This window comes from Pholis gunnellus, assembly GCF_910591455.1.
Source record: "Pholis gunnellus genome assembly, chromosome: 3".
Lineage (NCBI taxonomy): Eukaryota > Metazoa > Chordata > Actinopteri > Perciformes > Pholidae > Pholis > Pholis gunnellus.
Genome location: NC_136529.1, coordinates 2,622,741 through 2,640,899, shown reverse-complemented (window position 1 = coordinate 2,640,899; position 18,159 = coordinate 2,622,741). Strand labels below are relative to the sequence as shown.

Here is an 18,159-nt window from a genome sequence, read left to right as displayed (position 1 = left end):
ACGAGCCTTAACCCAGTCTGTTGCAGGCCGGATTCTTGCCTTTTTTTCGTGGCTCAAAATCTGACATCCAAAGAGAAGTTCGGTCTCACCTTGAACCGCAGCATCTGTAGATTTATTCCATAACCAATATGTTATGATCAGGCCATTGTATAGAAGTCTATGAGAAAATGACTCTACTTCTCTCTTGATTTATTACCTCAGTAAACATTCTAAACACGAGTTTATGGTCTCAACCTCTAGTTTCAAGTCTTCTTCAACACATGATGTTCATTTAGTAAATGATGGTCCATTTAGAGTCACACAGACCATAAAGCAGAGTATGCTTTAGGGCGGGGCTACCTTGTGATTGACAGGTAGATGTTGTTGTACGTGCTTCAGAACTTTAACCCTTTCACAGTGTTTTTTGAGTTCATGAAAGTTAATTGTTTCGTTTTAGTTGCCTCAAAACGTCTTGTTCAGCGTTGGGTTGTACTTCGCCTCACCTTCTCGTGTCACTTCTGGTTGCAAAAAAACAAAATGGCGACAGCCAAAATGACAAACTTGAGGCTTCCAAACTCTAGTCCACAAACAAACCAAAGTGTATCGCCTCGGTGACTATGTCCACTTCTTATGTACAGTCTATGGTTATGATCCACTAAAGTAAGATTAATAAATGCCCTTTTTTGTCATCGTCTCTGCCATCTTGACTGTAAGGGTGCCAAGAGGAACAATTGAAGACACGCCTGACGGAGATCTGCACTCTACTGAGTGCACTTCTCAAGTTTTAATGGCATATGATGACCCCGGTTTCAACATGTAAAAGGTTCTACAGGACCTGCTGGACGGACTTCTTGGCAAAGGCACTTAAAAAGTGAAACCCTTTGCCTACGTATATTAAAATGTTATACTTAAGGTTTCTTCTTTTTTTTCTCCCCGTTAAAGGCTTTTTTGGGAGGGGGGGGTTCCTGTACCGATGTGAGGGTCCCGGGACAGAGGATGTCATATGTGTACAGATTGTAAAGCCCTCTGAGGCAAATCTGTGATTTTGGGCGATACAAAATAAATTGAATTGAATTGAATTGATTATACGCTGGTGGAGAAAAAAACAGACATGACAATGTAACATTTGGTACACGCACAGACCTCGCATGAACCTCAGTGCTCACCTTTGTCTTGGAATCTTAGGTTTGCATTGCTATTAAAGTACCATTGTCATGATTTGCAGAAGCTCTTCTACAGAGCCTCACTTAGTGTACGTGTCCGCACTGCTGCACTGCAGTGACGTTCTTTGGATGACCTGGAATACACACACACACACACTGTCTTCCTAAAGTACATTTGACACAATGGTACAAAAAGAGACAGTGACTTTGACCTTGTGAAATAATCATTTTATTCATCACATCCAAGTTATACATTTAGATCTATTTTCAGTTTTTCTTCAATACACTCGAATGTTACAACATTGTGCATCAAAAGACCCCAAACTGAACAACGGTCTGTTTAGTTTGTTTTTACAGTCAGTACATGTGACCATCATTGTGTTGTGCTCTTTTTGTTTGTGCTGTGATGCAACACGTCCACAGATCATGGATGTGCATGCCATGTTGCATTGATTTGCATTACTTAAGCGCGGCACTCTGCAGCAGCAGAATGCAGAGCAGCGGGCCGGCCCCGGGATGGCAGGAGGGAACCCTCTGTTTCTAAATATAGCTCGCATTGGCGAAATGCTGCAGCAGCAGCCATAATCAATGGGCTATGTACGTCACAGCCCAGCTTGCCTTCCCTGTGCCCCGGCCCCCGTCGATGGAGAGATTACATTTTCTCTCCCCAGCTCCCCTCTGATTGGACCCTCCCCTCTCCCCTGCAGCGCTCTTTTGGAGAGCCGGACACTGCAATGATCTCCATCGCTGGTGCATGCTTTTATGCAGGCACCTTCAGCTCGTACCCCTCAGCTGAGGACAATGTGAAGACCTTCCTTTATAGCACTGCTGAGATTTTACTGCAGACCGCCAGCTCCTCTGGGAAGTTGTGAGAGGGTAGTGATCATGCTTCTGATGACTTAGTAAAAATCCCTGAAGCATCAATGCCCTGAACATGTGGCTGCTATTTTTAGACGGGCATTTTTTATTCCTTTTTAAGGAGGATAAGCAGATCTTTTTTATGTATTCTTTAAAGCTTAGGACGGTAACATTGGAGAAACCAGCAAGAGTACGCTAGAGAAAAAAATAAGATTCAAGATCCAACCAAGATCCAACCAAGCCCAGTGTTGCCAACTCTTTTCCAAACAATGTAGCTAGTAGCGCTAGCTCCAAAAGACGCGCAAGGAGTCGGAGCATTTGAGTTATTGACGTCTTTTGGGAGGTAAAGAGAATTTCAACAAATCTAATAAAACATTTTCTAAAATCCATTACCCTCCCTAACTTTAATAGCATGGCTGTTCAGATTGTTCTCATGACAGATTAGTCAATAACCACTTTTTACAACCACGCTAATAATAATTAGACTAGCATTCTTATAAGGACCCATGGAGACAGAGCATAATTACATCCCACCTACACAGCAGGGGGAAACATTCATCGCTCTCCATTGACTTTGTATTGCATGAATGCGCCTCCTTGTCACTATCGTCAGCTAGCAAACAACAGTGTGGGAGCAAGTGTTTAGTCTTTCTCTCTATTTTCTGCTTAATGTTCTGTTTACTCATTTGCCAGTTTAAATGCTGTTGTGACCAGGCCTTAAGACAGCACAATGGGCTATCCAACGTATGATTACATTGGTGAACAGTAAAATAGGTAAAGCCATCCCTGATGCAGCCTGTGAATGAACTGAGAACACTCTTTAAACGTACTGCCTTCTTCTCTCTGCTTACTGCTACCTTTTACACACCAGGCGCCAAATATTGTGCAACCGTTGTGGTTTCCATAAATGATCTGTCATGTCGGATAATTGCCGTTACCGACCTCTATGTCTGAATTGAAAATATCCATCACTGTAAAAGAATACTCCACCGTTTAACATTGAACTATAGTATATATTATACTCATGATGGGCAGTTTTTTTGTTTTAAATGACAATTTCTCAGACTTCACACAGCTCCCTCTGGAGCAGTAGTAAACACACTTTGATGTGTAAAATTGGTGGAGCTCCCTTTTTCTGTAAGATGAAGCCAACGATGTTATCTATGCCATGTCTGATAGGGTTTATGAGGCGATTGAGTGTAGCCCTCGACTTGAGCTCTTCAAACATGACAACCACTTATAGAACAAAAGGCCAACAGACCATGTTTTGGACGCTATCTTGTGATCCAGCTCTCAGGATAAAGATTGCAAAATGCTGTTTAAATGGAACAATACACACATATTTTACGAGACTTCCAAAAAACTTCACCACTGTGTTATAGAAATCATTGAAGCCAACAGTGTTGGTGGTTCCATTTGTAGAAGGGGTTTAACCAGATAAGCCTTTCTGAATGTCAAAGTTCAGTCCGGAAGCTATCAACGTAAGCTAATTAAAGTAGCTGACTGATAAAACAAGATCATGTCCATCAATACGACTCACACCATTGCTGCCATTATGTTTTGTCTTATTTTCTACTACAGCTCTTTGCAAAATAAAAAATGCTGTTGGCTAAGTTAAACCTCTTTGCCCGTTCTCATTAAGGTGTAACTCTGTACACGTAAAACTCCAGTCAGCAGATAGTGACAGGAGCATTGGTCAAGAAGGTGAAGCCATGGTGGGGGGATGTCAGGAAAATACTCAGTGTTTGCCCCAGTCCTATGAGCCATGGATAATAATTGGATATTTTTGGCACATGGACCAATTTGAGCTGACAGCACAACTCAGTGTGTGAAGCGGGACAGAGCGACTAACCACAGCTGCCGTCCAGGGCCGCTATAAATACCTCAACCGCACAGCAGCTGACTGCAAGAAAGCAACATTAGCTTCTACGGCTGAATTCCAAACCGCATCCTATGCAGTGCGTACAGATTTGGCCAAAATGTAGCACGTAGTATGCAAAAATATACAGTGTGCCAAAAACACCCGGATGTCACACTGATGTGCAAAGTATGCATCGGACCAGTCTGCCTCGCCTACCGTATCCCACAATGCAAAGTGCTGCAGCAGCACAGTTTTATACAATTTCCATATGCTGCTTCGTCACTAAATGCATTCCTGAATATTCATGAGGCGAAAAAATCTACTTTGTAGATTTCAAATATTGGCAGTTTTTACAAAAATTGATGGCCGAATTCAAGATTTCAGTTGAAAAGCTCCACAAACCTGCCTGTGGGGGGCAATAGCTGGCCAGCCGGCCTGTCCCGCTAACAGACTCGCTGTAAGCTGGCTGGAGTTCCCCCAAGAGACCGGTCTGGTAGACGAGAGGCTTTTATTGCCCTGCTGAGGGTTGTTTAAATATCATAACACAAACGTCCCTTTATAGAATGAACTGTGGTTATCTGCTGGCGTAGCTGGAGGGATGCTTGTTGAGACAACGTGACCCTTTTCGACATGGGTTTTCAACATACTAAGACTAACTCTCTAATATTTGTGGAACAGCAGTTTGAGCTCATGGATTTCCCTGACCCGTTAGAATGAATTGTTTGAGGGCTTGGGGACTTTAACCATGCATTATCTGATAAAGTAAAGAAACAAAAGAAAATGTCAAAAGCACAATAAGTTGTATGTTTTTAATAATATTGCAATAGTGGTAAAGTCATCTGCATACTCCTGATGAACGCAGTATGTAGTATGTACTGTATACTGCTTTCCTAGTGTGTAGTAGGTTGTTTCCATACAGCAGGTCTTTAAGTCTGGCTTATTGGAGTCACTCTTAACTCTGAATAATTAGATTCTGTGGGAAATGATTTTTTTGTCCTGAGACATGTTTTCGGCCAATTGGTGCTCCACAAAGGCCAGAAGGAAACATAAGTGTCAAAGCCCCGGGAGCTGTATTGATCATTTCATGAAGGAATCGTCTCCCTACGTGTCGCTGATCTGAAATCACTTTCCTTTCAAATGATATTTCTGTGAGCGGGACTCAACACGGTGGTTTTTTCCAGGCTGTCAGATGGCGGCCGGCTGCTCTTCCGTGTTGAACTGCAGAGAATATTTTCTGTTTCATAATTCCCTTCACCTGCGATGAAATATGAATGCATGCTCTGCGTGTGTTTTCCTCCACTTCTCCGCTAGGTCAATGATCGCTTTGATCAAATCCAGAAATGTCTGAAGCTCAGCTTTTATGACGGTGAAGAGCAGTCATGTCTGACACAACAAAGACTCGGCCTGCTTGGACCATAACATGTAATAAATGAAAGCGTACAGCGTTACAGTGTTTTTTTTACTTATGTACAAAATAATTCTGTTTTCAGAAAAAACGTTTCCTGTGATAACAACAAATGACTTTATCTTGTCCAATCACACTTTATCTTTATTACATGAAATCAAAGCATCTTGTTAAAACAAGAAACTTTTTCCAGTTAAGTTTTTAGTTCATTTATTTTATTTTATTTTATTTTGCACAGTTTAAAAAAATACAGAAAACATAACTAATAAATAATATAACAGAGCAGGAAGAGGCAGAAAGCCCACTGGGCTTATTTGAAGCCTCAACCTATATAATATTAAAATCTCACAATATTATAGAGAACATCAAATGAAAATGCATAAGATATGACTACGTAGTATCACAAGATATGATATTTAATAACAATATCGATACATTATAAAACAAAAAAGAAAGAATTGGGTTTTGTCGTCATTAGAACGTCATAACTCATTAAAACAAGAAACCTTTCTAGTAAACACCATGTTTACGATTACAAAATAATACATTGTGCAGCCCAATGAACATCTTATCATAACTAAATTAAATACAGTATAAGTTTTAAGCTAGTCGCTTGCTTCGTTTAGTTAGCAAAGCCTTTTTGTTGCTTATCAATTAGAATTTAAATATGTCAAAGGAAAATATAAAAAAAGATATGTATATAATGACGACACCGTCACAAAATGGTAGTCTGCTCGTCTAAACTGCTGCTACTATTTCTTAGCTTTCTATATGTAGTTTAGTCTGATATAGTAGTGATTGTGATTGTGGTTGAGCGTTATGGAACAGTTCCAAACAGTCTGTTTATGAGTGAGTCACAAGCTATATATTTTAGCACGTAGATGTTTTATCGTGTGTGTGTGTATGTGTTTGTGTGTGTGTGTGTGTGTGTGTGTGTGTGTGTGTGTGTGTGTGTGTGTGTGTGTGTGTGTGTGTGTGTGTGTGTGTGTGTGTGTGTGTGTGTGCGTGCGCAAAGATTATTTTACACAGTGGCGTGCTGTTCTTGGTTACACATTTTCTTTTTGTACTGTTCTTTTTCTTTCTCCTTTTTGAAACAAAGACCAGTGTTCAATATCGCTGAATACTTGTTGCAAACCCTGCAACTCCCCCGCTTCCACCCACTGGGTGTGACAACACGTCTGTAGTCAGCTGAGGGTTAGAATAGGGACGGTAGCGTGTACTTTTTGTCTCTGTGGTTTCACACGAGGACCGTTTCTCCCAGGAAGTGTCTCTCTCCGGTTTTCTATTTGTGCCTTTTATAGCGAGCAGCATCACGGGCGGGCATCAATCCAATTACAGGACTGGAGTTGGCAGATATTATAAAGCAGTTGGGGAGACGTAAGCACCGGATGACACAGCCTGCACATACTACAGAGTATGGCAGTGAAGTGAAATCCTCAAATTACATGTTGTCACCGCTATAGACCATCCCTGTCCCACATGCAGTAATTAACGTTACACAATGGGTTTTTTTCGAGGGATCTAGCTGCAAGAACCCTCTAATTGAAATGTCAAAAGTCTCAAAGCCTCAGCACCCACTCTATGAAAAGTGGTTGTTTTCCCCCTCCTTTCTAACCCCATGCCAAGTTAGGGTTCCATCGTCACTGCTCAGGAGACGTGACCCGTGTCATGTGTGGCTGAATTAGTCTGCTTGTCACCCACTGCTACGTTTCTCAGGCTTTAAATAAACGGATACAGTAGGGTGTACATTTGTTCTCCCAGTCCAGCACTGATTCTGGCCTCCCAGCTGACTGAAAGAGGGTTTATTATGCAAACAGAATCAGTAATTGCTTTTTAAGTAGGTTACATCTGCCATGTTGGCTAATGGATTTCCATTGTTTAAGGAAATCAATGTTTGTTCAGTCCGTTCGGGACAGTTAGTGTACTTTGGACGGGGGTGGCAGTGTTGGTCCGTTGGTCCACCCATGAAATTTGGCGCAGACATTCCTGGTCCCCAGACGATGAATCCTGATGACTTTGGTCACTTTTCAACTATAGCGCCATCATGACGTATGAGCGCCACTTATTGTATTCGTGTTAGCTCGTTGCACTTATTGTATGTGTTTGTTTCTGCACTGTACGTTTGCTCTGGTTTATGCTCTTAGATTCTTGTTTAGCAAAGGAGATGCACTTATGACTTCTGGTGACGAGTAGTTCTCTTGAATACCGATGTTGAATACACTTATTGAAAGTCGCTTTGGATAAAAGCGTCTGCTAAATGACTGTAATGTAATGTAATGTTCAAATTTTAAGGTTTTGCGTGAAATGTCTCCACAACTATTGGATGGGTTGCCAGGAAATTTGGACATTCATGTTCACCTTAGGATACACTTTCATCTCGGTGATCCTCTAGCGCCCTTAGTGGGTGAAAATGTATTTTTGTCCACCAAGACCACGTGTCTCGTTGACTAATTGTATTACCATCAACCTCAGCTGGAAGTGTGCAACACATTCTCACACCAGTGCATCAAATAACGAAGCTCGGTTTAGGCAACAAAACAACTTCGGTTAAGGTTGACATTAACTTTATCTCTATGAACAGATTCTGCATTCATATGCAGAATCTGAAGGCAACAAGATTTTTTTTATTATTGTAGTATTGACCAATCACGTTTGAGCAGCCTTTGGTTGAATGCAGGTAATCAGTTTGCGTAGACAGCAAGAACGGCTTGGCCGAAATGCAATCTTGGAGTCCACTGGCTATCGTCTGCACATGATTTAGCTTATTAATGGTCTGAAATCAACTTGTAAACTGGCTACTTTTGAAACAACTTCAGTCTCAGATCTCAAGTCGTGAATCGGACTGTAAACAGTGAGCAGAGTACGGAGAAGGAAGTCTTGGTCCGCATATCTGCTGGCTTCTCAGGAACCCAAGAAATATGGATCTGACATTGACGTCAACTTGACTGACTTGGGACTCGTGAGTGCAGGATGAGTCCTCAAACAATTGAAACCATATATTTGACATATATTTAGGGACACAGGATTAAAACCTGGAAAATACATTTTTCATTTCCCTAGGTCTTTAAAATCAGCACATTAGCATCGTCATTGTGAAACAGGTCTCGGTGCCTAAGTGCAGCCTCACAGAGCTGCCGGCGAGGCTGTAGCCTCTTAGTCTTGTTTCACTATTGGCAGACTTCAATTTAAACCCCTGCGCGTCATGGCGCTTTGGCTTACGGAGCCACTTGAAGTTCCTTCGCAGTGAAAGTTCACGGCCTATGTGCAGCAACCTGCGTCCAGGTTATGCTATTTGAAGTTGCCTCCTCCACACTGTGCTCCCAGCGGGACGCTCAAGAGCCAGACACCATCGGCCGCTTGATCTGTGAAAACCTGCTCTACGGGGCGACGCCTCGGAGACAAACGACTGGCTAGATGAAGAATTGATTCTTGGTTTCATGTCTGAGTCTTTGAATGTGTCCCCATTCATCTATCATCAATAGCACAGCCAGCCTTTGAACGGAGGAAGTTTTAAAGGGCAGTTGAAAGGCTCTCGAGTGGTTGGTTTACTGTGCTTTTTTATAACTTGAAATTTAGCAGCAAAAGCCGCAGTCTTTCATATTCATGTGACCCGGTAACAGTGGGAGACATCCAGGTCAACGCTTAAACACAACCAAGTCCTGGACCAAGTTACATAAACGTTGAGCGTCTGGTAGGCTGAGACTAAAGAGGGTTGCTTTAATTATTCCTGGCAACTTCCCCCCCCTCGACTCCACATCCGAGCACGGCTCTCCTGTCCTCAGGCTCTGTCACTGAGTGGAAAGAGGCGCGGGATTAGGCCACACCTCAGTGGGCAGTAGACAGGCCCGCTGCCCGGCCCGTGGCGCCTGACTCATCCCATTCTCCTCCACTTTTCATGGGCTGACATTCCCATCAGCACCTGCTCTTAGAGGCAGCTCATTGCTTTGACGTGCCGGGGAGTTCTCCGACAAACGAGGAACTTTTTACCTCTGACCAAGCAGAGTGGGCGAGTACTTGAAGCGCAAAAATCGCCGCGGGAGGCAGTGACTAAAGGCCTGTTAGGATTGTTCGGCAAAATAGAAACAGGCTGACTCTCTCTAGCTTTTATGGTATTCTGATTTAGTTTTTTTTTTTTGCGTTTGATCCACAGCACCTACATTGTCTGATGTAAAACACACAAGAGTGTGGCTGCAGCAGCAGATTTGAATCACTCTTTGAACTGAGGCAATCGCTATTGACCTGAAATGTTTTCCGCTGCAGACCACACATCCTACTACGGCTCTGCTCCATTTAGCACATTCTCCCCTCTCAGCCTCCAATGTTGCCATGTCTGTCGTCCTGTTTTGTAAGCCCTCAGTGGTCCCAGTTCCAGCTGAAGCTATCACAGTACAGGGGCCTTATTATAGATGTGCACACTCTAGGTGTCATTATTTACAGGGCCATGGACAAAATGTCGCGGCTTGTAAAAGGTTTTCCATTGTATTTGGCGGCGTCATTGAATATCTGCTGATGGATGAATGATGGGACACTTATATTTACCTAAAAGACACAGCTGCCCAGTGCACACTCAAATTACAACCTGAAAAAGATACAGCTGAATTCATCTGGAAAGAATCTTTTTTTTTTCATTGAATATGTATGTGGCACATTGAAATAACAGGTGGAAAAGAATACAGCTGGTGCCTTTGTTATGATATGAATGGAAGTTGAACTGGGAGAATGGGGAAACACCGTGCAGATGTGTTACAGAGCGGAGCTTCCTCCCTCACAAATGATCTTTGGGCACACACCAGACACACAAACCTGATAACAGACTTGTTTATTTTTGTCCCACAGAACTAGCATTAACTAGTGACAGTGCTGGTGCTTTCCCTCCATTTAGTTTGTCGCGTGTATCCCTGCGAGCAGGTCAGGCTTCAGGTTGTTCTGCCAACCGACAGTTGAGAGCGGTATGTCCCAAGAAATTTAGCAACGTTGTTTCCAAGAAAGCTTGATATTCTTTGATATTCATGTTTTTATTAACCTTGGCCATGATGTTAACCTTAACCATACCTTAACGTTGGCATGTATTCTTACTAGACTTGGGAAGAGCAATTGCACTTGTAGGTACTATGGGGATCTTTTTTTTTTTGACAATTTAAAGATGATGCTAGTTTGCCCTGCTGTGAACACCAATAATTTGAAAGATGGGAGGGGTGGGGACGGGGGTTGTCCTGCTCCGAAAAAGACGTGTTCCCAGTTAATGTGATGTCCCTTTATCTGTCAGCACTTTAAGCTCCCGAGCTGGTCAGAACAACATCCCATCTCATGTTCTGCCGCTGCTGGTGTGAATCACAGTTTCACCAACTCCCAACAGTTAAAGAGTGTGAATACATTGTGGTCCGACCCTTTTTCCCGGTTGATTAGAAAAGTGGATTTTATTACACGCTCGCGCCAATTTTCTCAAGGGATTGGTGACTAGTTATCTTTATCTAACCTCTGTTTATTCAGGGAGCGGTTGTCCTGTGCACTCGTACTGCGTTCAGTAACACATGGGCACATCTGGGGGCTCCCCTGTAAAGCTACCTTCTTTTTTTCTTCCTTTGGGCAAATGGACAGCTTGTGATTAACTCTGTTTCAAGTTGCCAGGCAGGCTGGTAAACTGCATACAGATGGAACACTGTAATGCCTTAATTTTAAGCCTTTTTGGAATGATTTCTTTACCCATTTTAATTATATTGTAGTAGAAAAACATACCTTTTACTTTGATAAGTATTTACAGTCCGGAGCTGACTTAAATGAGGAATTAATTGTGACTACTGAGATCAGCTAAGCTAGTTAGCTTGAGCAGTTTAGCTGTTTTTCTTTTTCATTACAATTCAGTTTACAACAGCTACTGCTTTGTTAAGTTATGCAGAATAAATGAATGTGTTACCAAGAGGTCAGTTCATCAAAGTGATATATATTTTTTATTTTCAGATAACAACCAAGGAAAAAAGCAGTTATTTAGCTTTAGCTATAGAAGGCTAGCTTGCCAGCTAGCTTTAACTCGATATAGCTCCTTGGCTGTAGCATTGCGATGCAGTGTCGCACAGTGGAGTCCAGTTACTGTGCTGTGGCCTATAGTTTTTAAGATAGTTGCTGCAAATTAAAATGCAAATTAACAACCAAGGAAAAAGCAGTGATTTAGTTTTAGCTTTAGAAGGCTAGCTTACCAGCTAGCTTTAACTCGATATAGCTGTTGTTTGAGTCCAGTTATTGCACTTTGGCTATATGTTGTTTTAGCAAGTTGCTGCCAATAATGCAAAAAGTCTGATTCAGGTTAACTTTGACCACTCAGGGGTTTAGCACAGTGGCGGGCCGTCAGGGCCTGCAAAGCCTTCTCTGCTGGCCTAAACAGAATCACAAAGTTATAGCTATTTTATAATTTAATATTTTTTCTTAAATACATTTAATTTTTTCTTATATGTATTATAATTTATACAAATATTTTTCCCATTATCTTATTATCTCATTGCACAGCTACTGTGCTCCTCAGTTGCTCTGCTTCCAGTGCAGCTTGTTTTAAGTAGAGCTTTTATCCAATCAGATTTCACCTCTGTGTCTCTAGTAAGAAGAGAGGCCCGAGGCCTGCAGACTCACCCAGTGCAGCCATGTGCAGTTTAAATTGAATGGGGACGATATTGTTGATTCAACCAATCAGATCTTTAGTTTGGGATTCATGGCCCCACCAGAGCAGTTTGCAGGCCTAGTTACGTCTGCAAACGTAGACGTTTGCAGACGTAGACATCCAGACATCCAGACCTGCAGTGGATCCACTGCAGGTCTGCTGGATTGATTTGTTGTCATATGAATATATGCGACTGCTCTTGTGAGTTTGTCATTGTGTTACATTGATTTGGACTATATTGTCCGTTAATGACGCAGCGTCCCGTCATGCTCATATTCATGTATCTGCACATTTTATTTCATTTGTCAAATGTTGCAGTGTTATGTGAATATGCGGCTTTTACACGAAACAAATAATAACCCGTAGCTGTGACGTCATAATGAAGTTATTCGAAGTGGAGAACAGCACTGAAGGCCCAGGTATAAAATCCACGGCCCGCCACTGGTTTAGCATGACTTTGCCTGCTCATATTTCCGTAGTTTAGAGATTGAACCCGTTCTAAATCATCACTATCAGCTTTGTCCATATCACCCATATAACCCCAGGATCAAGGAAGGTTTTTTTGTTTGTTTCTTATAAATGACATGGAGCCTTTTGGGGTAAAATTTAAACACAAAGCTCAATTTCTATTTCCTGTGAGGCATAGAGTTTTCCTTTTTGGAATCCGGCGCTGTCTCGACAGCTGCGAGGCAAACCTAGTGTCAGTGGGTGTGTTGGGGGTGGGGTGTAGATTTATCTTGGAAGATCATGCGAGGAATCCTAAAAATCCAAGTGCCGTGGAACGCTGACCACCAAACCACCCTATCTTGTTAAACAGGGAGGCTGCGTGGTGTAAATACAAGTAGCTGGTGTCAGCAGCCTTGTCTCTGTTTGTTTTCATTTCATCTGTCACCACATGACTGCATCACCACACGTCGTAGTCCTCGTTAGTGCTGATATGACTTTTGCTGGTTCAAGGGTTTTCAAATTTGAAGATGTTTTTTGCTTTTCTCTGCGTTATTTTTTATATATTTTGATATTTTAAGCTATCAACTCGTGTTCTGGGAAATTGTGATTGGTGTGTTTTTTTCCACCAATTTCTGACATTTAGCCTGAACAATTAAAAAGAAGATAACAAACGTCGGACGGATAGTGAAGATGATCAACTGCATAGTAGGCTACAGTGCAGCCGTTAAATATTTAGGTTATCCCGCTCATCATCATCTGATGCTTTATCTGTTTTTAATAACAGATATTACATTTGCTTTATATTAGTTTTATCTTTAGTTCAACATAACCTGATACTACATAACACCCAACACTGTATGTGCGTTATAAAGATTGATAACGTGGGGAAAAGTTAGTTTAGATGGGTTTTCCTTTACTTCAATCATTTCACTAGCAAGGACCACGCACATAACTATATGAGTTTCGAGAGGTTTATTGCATAACGGAATGATTGTTGGATGAGGAAGCGGAAGAGGTAGAGGGTTGCAGGGATGGAGGGATGTGGGGTAGGGGTAGGGGTAGAGGGATGTAGGGTAGGGGTAGGGGTAGGGGTAGAGGGATGTAGGGTAGAGGGATGAAGGGATGTAGGGTAGAGGGATGAAGGGATGTAGGGTAGAGGGATGAAGGGATGTAGGGTAGAGGGATGAAGGGATGTAGGGTAGAGGGATGAAGGGATGTAGGGTAGAGGGATGAAGGGATGTAGGGTAGGGATCAAGGTAGAGGGATGAAAAGAAGTAGGTTAGGGATAGAGGTAGAGGGATGAAGGGACGTGGCGGGGGACCGTTGGTGTCCGGCGGCTGGAGGGAACGGAGACTGTTGGATGGGGGGCCGTCTCTTGGGAAGCTCTGGAGGTGCAGAGTCCCCAGTCGTTCCTGTAATCCTGCGAGAGAGAGAGAAAAAGGGAAACAAAAAACGGGGTCGGGGGAGGGATGAGAGAACAGATCCGAAGAGGAAGTGAACGGGTTAGTAGAGCTTAAATACTTGTCCGGGGAAATGAGCCGTGTTCTGGGCGTGGTCCCGTTCCTGAACAAAGTTTATAAAACTACATATAATTACCTTTGTTTGTTTTATGATAAAGCTCTACTACCACAATATTGCACAACTCACTTTGTTGCAGTAGGTGTGTGTGTGTGCGCGCGCGCGCGCGCTCGTGGGGAATCTCCTTCTCACTCCCTCCCCTTCACATGAGTATTGTGCATGTTGTAAAAAAAAACCAGGAGGCAGGCTGTGCTGGCTGCAGTCCTCGCTCCACTCACAGCGCTCAGCATCCTCCACACCGCCGCCGCTCCGCCGGGACTACAACCAGCGCTCCTCCAGCTAAACTTCCCATCTCGCCTAAACCAAAGCCGGTCTTTAAGGGAAAGTCTCCCTTCTTGTTTTCCTCCTCACCGAGCTGGCTCTGACGCGTGACACTCAGCGCGCAGCCTGACTTTTTCTTTTCCCGATGTGGAGCCTTAAATGTTACAATAGAACAAGCCGCGTTTTGTTCTCGAGGTGGGACGCGGTGTTCGCGTTTTGGATGTGCGGATCTTGGCGCACGGCGCACCGGCTCAAGCATCCAAAGTGCTAGTGTTGGTGGAAGTAGTGAAGAGACCCAAAAAGACTTTGTTGTCAAGCAAGCCCCCCTCCAGCGGTGCGAGGGGGCAAAAGATGGTCCAGAACGTAATTCTGGTGTTTTTCCGCAGGAGGCTGAGCCAGAGGCCGGCGGTGGAGGAGCTGGAGAGTCGGAACATCTTAAAGCGTAAGTTCAAGCGGCGGTAGAGGCCAACAATCATGATGATGATGTTATCTCTGATGACTAAACCAGCATGCTTCTGTTCGTGGATACATCTCTCTATCTCTATCTCTCTCCTTACACTTTCATTTTACAAACTTAATTTAGTTGAATTGAGTTTATGTTGACTTCCCGGTTTTGGCCTCCATGTTTTAAAAACATTTCTAAAAGCGATCTTTAATATCTCCATAGACTAAATGTGATGTGACTTAAAGTTTTTTCAAAATAAGACGTCCACACTATGTTTTATTACTTGTTCTTTTTTACTGTTTTTAAAATTATGATTATTGTGGTGTTTTGTGAAAAAGAAAATGTGCAACTTAAGTAATGAGTACTGTTGTATTTTTTACTATTTCATTTGGTTGATGACAGAAAAGTATCAACTATGTTAATAATCTGTTTATAGTTTGGGTCATTTTTTTAAAGTCAAAAGTCAAAATATTCTGTTTGTGTCCCTTTGTTCTGTTTGATATCGTTGGAAAGTCGATAACTTTGAGGACTGTTCTGACAAAACAAGTCAAATGGAGACATGACCTCTGGCTTTGGAAAACTAAACTGTTGTTTGTTTGTTTGATTGATTTTTGCTGTTTTTTGATTTCAGACATTAGGAATAAATTGACAAAATAAACAGCATTATGGATTACTATAGCCCAATTCATTTTTTTATTTTTAAATATTTGCAAGAATAATTTTTAAATGTCGACTATTATAATATTATCAAATATATTTGTGACCATAAAACCCCCAGACTACATGTGATATTCCCTGAGAGACTAGGTAGATGGTTAGTTCCTGCATCTTCCTCTTGGTGATTTGAATTCATATTTGAATCCTTGAAACAACTTGAGCTCCTTGGGCGAAGCGACGACACTGTTTAATTCACAAGAACAGCTTTTTTAGGGAGAAGGCGTCAGATCGTAGCGCTCGCAGCAAACTGTGAAACTAGTGGTGCAGAACGGTTATGAAGCATTATGAGGAATGAAGTCCCACGTTGGTGGTGGACCGGGGCCACCTGTGGTCTCTGAGCAGCTGTCGGTCTCATCGCTGAACCCCCCCGCCTCTCTCCGCACGGGAACATGTGTTCGAGCCAAACCCTACCCCGCTTAACACGCTCACTGACCCAATCTCCTAACCGCAAACTAAAAGCCTTCAGTTGAAATGCACATAAAGACCGTGAAGGGTGTCGGCCTCACTTTAAAGCTGCCGAACTAGTTCAACGGCTCAACATTTTCCTGAAAACAAGAGGGATTCAAAATAAATGAAGTGACATCTAGTGATCTTTCTGCTGTATCTGATGAAGATAAATCCTATCAGGGGGCTCTAATCCGCCCGTCGTGTCGCTCTCTAACTCACCTTCAGCACTGACACACAGTTGAAGTGAGTCCCGTGCTCGGCACATTTGCAGACCGGCTCACTAAGGAGTATTGATCGTGAGGAGGATCCCACACATTAGCTCCGTTAATCGTAGACTTTATCACCTGTCCAGTCCCATGAAATCATCAGAGGCCTGGTATTTACTTCACGACTGCTACAGTGACTGAGCATCGCGCCAAACAAGCCTAAATATTTAATGGAGTCATAGTCAGTGTCTATGAATGATTTTGACCTGTTTTTTTGTGTCAACAGAAAGAAATGACCAGACCGAACAGGAGGAGAGGAGGGAAATCAAACAGCGGCTGAACAGAAAGGTAGGCGGCTGCAGTGATCTGACCAGTTTGCTAAAACATTTTCAAATCAAATCCCACATTTGGGCAACACCCCCCCCGCCGACCGTCAACCAGTCAAAACACAACCGTAATCCCCGGCCTGCTGCGCTTTTTAATATTCAGTTTTGTATCAACAATGTCTTTAGCGATTGGATGCATGGATACGCTGGAGAGAGCTGACTTTTGTTTTTTGTTCTCCAGCTGAACCAGCGGCCGACGGTGGACGAGCTGCGGGACAGAAAGATCCTCATTCGCTTCAGTGACTATGTGGAAGTGGCCAAAGCTCAGGACTACGACAGGCGGGCTGACAAGCCCTGGACCCGACTGTCAGCTGCTGACAAGGTAACTAGATACACCGGACAGCCCCGCTGACCTCTTTAGATATTAGAGGTAGTACAACATTTCTATAAAGTGTCCGTATTCTGCCCCTCTCCGGGGTTTCTGCCGGTCTTGAAAAGTCTTAAAAGGGTTTCCTCCAAAAGGCATTAGGAAGTATTAAAAACTCTGAAATTGAATTTACGAAAATGGTTTTGTATTCAAACTGTGGACTGTAAGTTTTCAAGTTTCCATCAGCATCATCAAACCTGTAGCAAACACAGTCAATAGCAACAGTACAGTAGCTATGAAGCTCATCTTCTCATTATGGGCAAGTGTCACTGTATCAGTTCAATGACTGACACATGCTCCATTGGTTAATCCAGGTTAAGCCACTTATCTGGGTTCAGGTATATCTTTAGGAATTATTGTTACATCCTGCCTAGAAGCAAAGATGATATTATAATAATAAACAATTTTAGGCCATATTGTCCCTTCTGGTGTTTCATCACATGCCATGAAACAGGAAGTAAGCTGCACTCTGTGCAGACGGTTCATACGTCTAATATAACCCTCCTGGTTACTTTGATATTTGCTGTGCTTGACATCATCATCATCTCCCCGCCACCTTTTCTTTGACACAGTGAAGCTTGCATAATCTGCACCTAGACAGCTATGGTTCTCCATTTTCAAAACATCCGTGGATTGTGTTGAGGGGACACGCCTGGGCTCACGCTTCGTTGCGCTTCTTGTTTCCCCGCAGGCGGCGATACGGAAGGAGCTGAACGAGTTCAAAAGCAACGAGATGGAAGTTCACACTTCGAGCAAGCATCTGACAAGGTCAGTTTGAAATGTCTAATCGAATAAAATGACAAAGTGATGTCATTTTGGACAAACGCACGTAAACTGCAACTCTACTGGTGGCCTGCAGCCCATGCTTGTTGCTCTTTTTGTCCGACAGAGTCAGCGTGACATTGTGCTAAGACCCAAAGTCGCATTATCTGCTAGTTTTACACCAATGAGTGCACACCCTGCAGCCTAGGGCTTACATTTAGCTGAAAGCAGGCCCCTTGGGATGAGAGAGAGTTGCACCCTTTTGCACCACCTCTCCACTATAATGAATGGCCGTATATATTTAGCTTACGTTTTGCTTGTGTCAAGATTCTCTGTAGCAAAAAAAAAAAACTAGTTGGCCAGGGTTGCGAGACCCTTTTTTTGAGGAGAGGCCATTGGCTGCTTTTAAACGCACTGACCGTGGGGCTATTAATAGTTCTTTTGATTGATGAAACCCCAGTGTGTGAATATTTTAGCCCGCGCTCATCACTTTTTCCTCCCTTTGCCCCCTTTGCAGGGTTCCACCGCCATAGCGAGGTTTCTTCTGTGAAGAGATGCCGATATCCGGTTCAGTCCGTGAAGACCCTTTGCACGGAGTCTTTCAGCGCCCCGGCCCACAGTTAGTGGG

General features: G+C 43.0%; 1 protein-coding gene across 1 annotated transcript in view; it reads left to right on the top strand.

The window, feature by feature from the left end:
• Positions 1-18,141, top strand: part of phactr3b (phosphatase and actin regulator 3b) — a gene marked incomplete at its 5' end in the record, with an annotated part of 54,049 nt that extends 35,908 nt beyond the window's left edge. The window contains 5 exons of the mRNA XM_079185803.1: positions 14,588-14,643; positions 16,303-16,364; positions 16,584-16,724; positions 17,461-17,537; positions 18,049-18,141. Coding sequence (XP_079041929.1) covers positions 14,588-14,643; positions 16,303-16,364; positions 16,584-16,724; positions 17,461-17,537; positions 18,049-18,064 — 352 coding nt within the window. The 3' untranslated portion in view covers positions 18,065-18,141. The remainder of the gene's footprint in view (positions 1-14,587; positions 14,644-16,302; positions 16,365-16,583; positions 16,725-17,460; positions 17,538-18,048) is intronic.
• Positions 18,142-18,159: the final 18 nt, after the last annotated feature.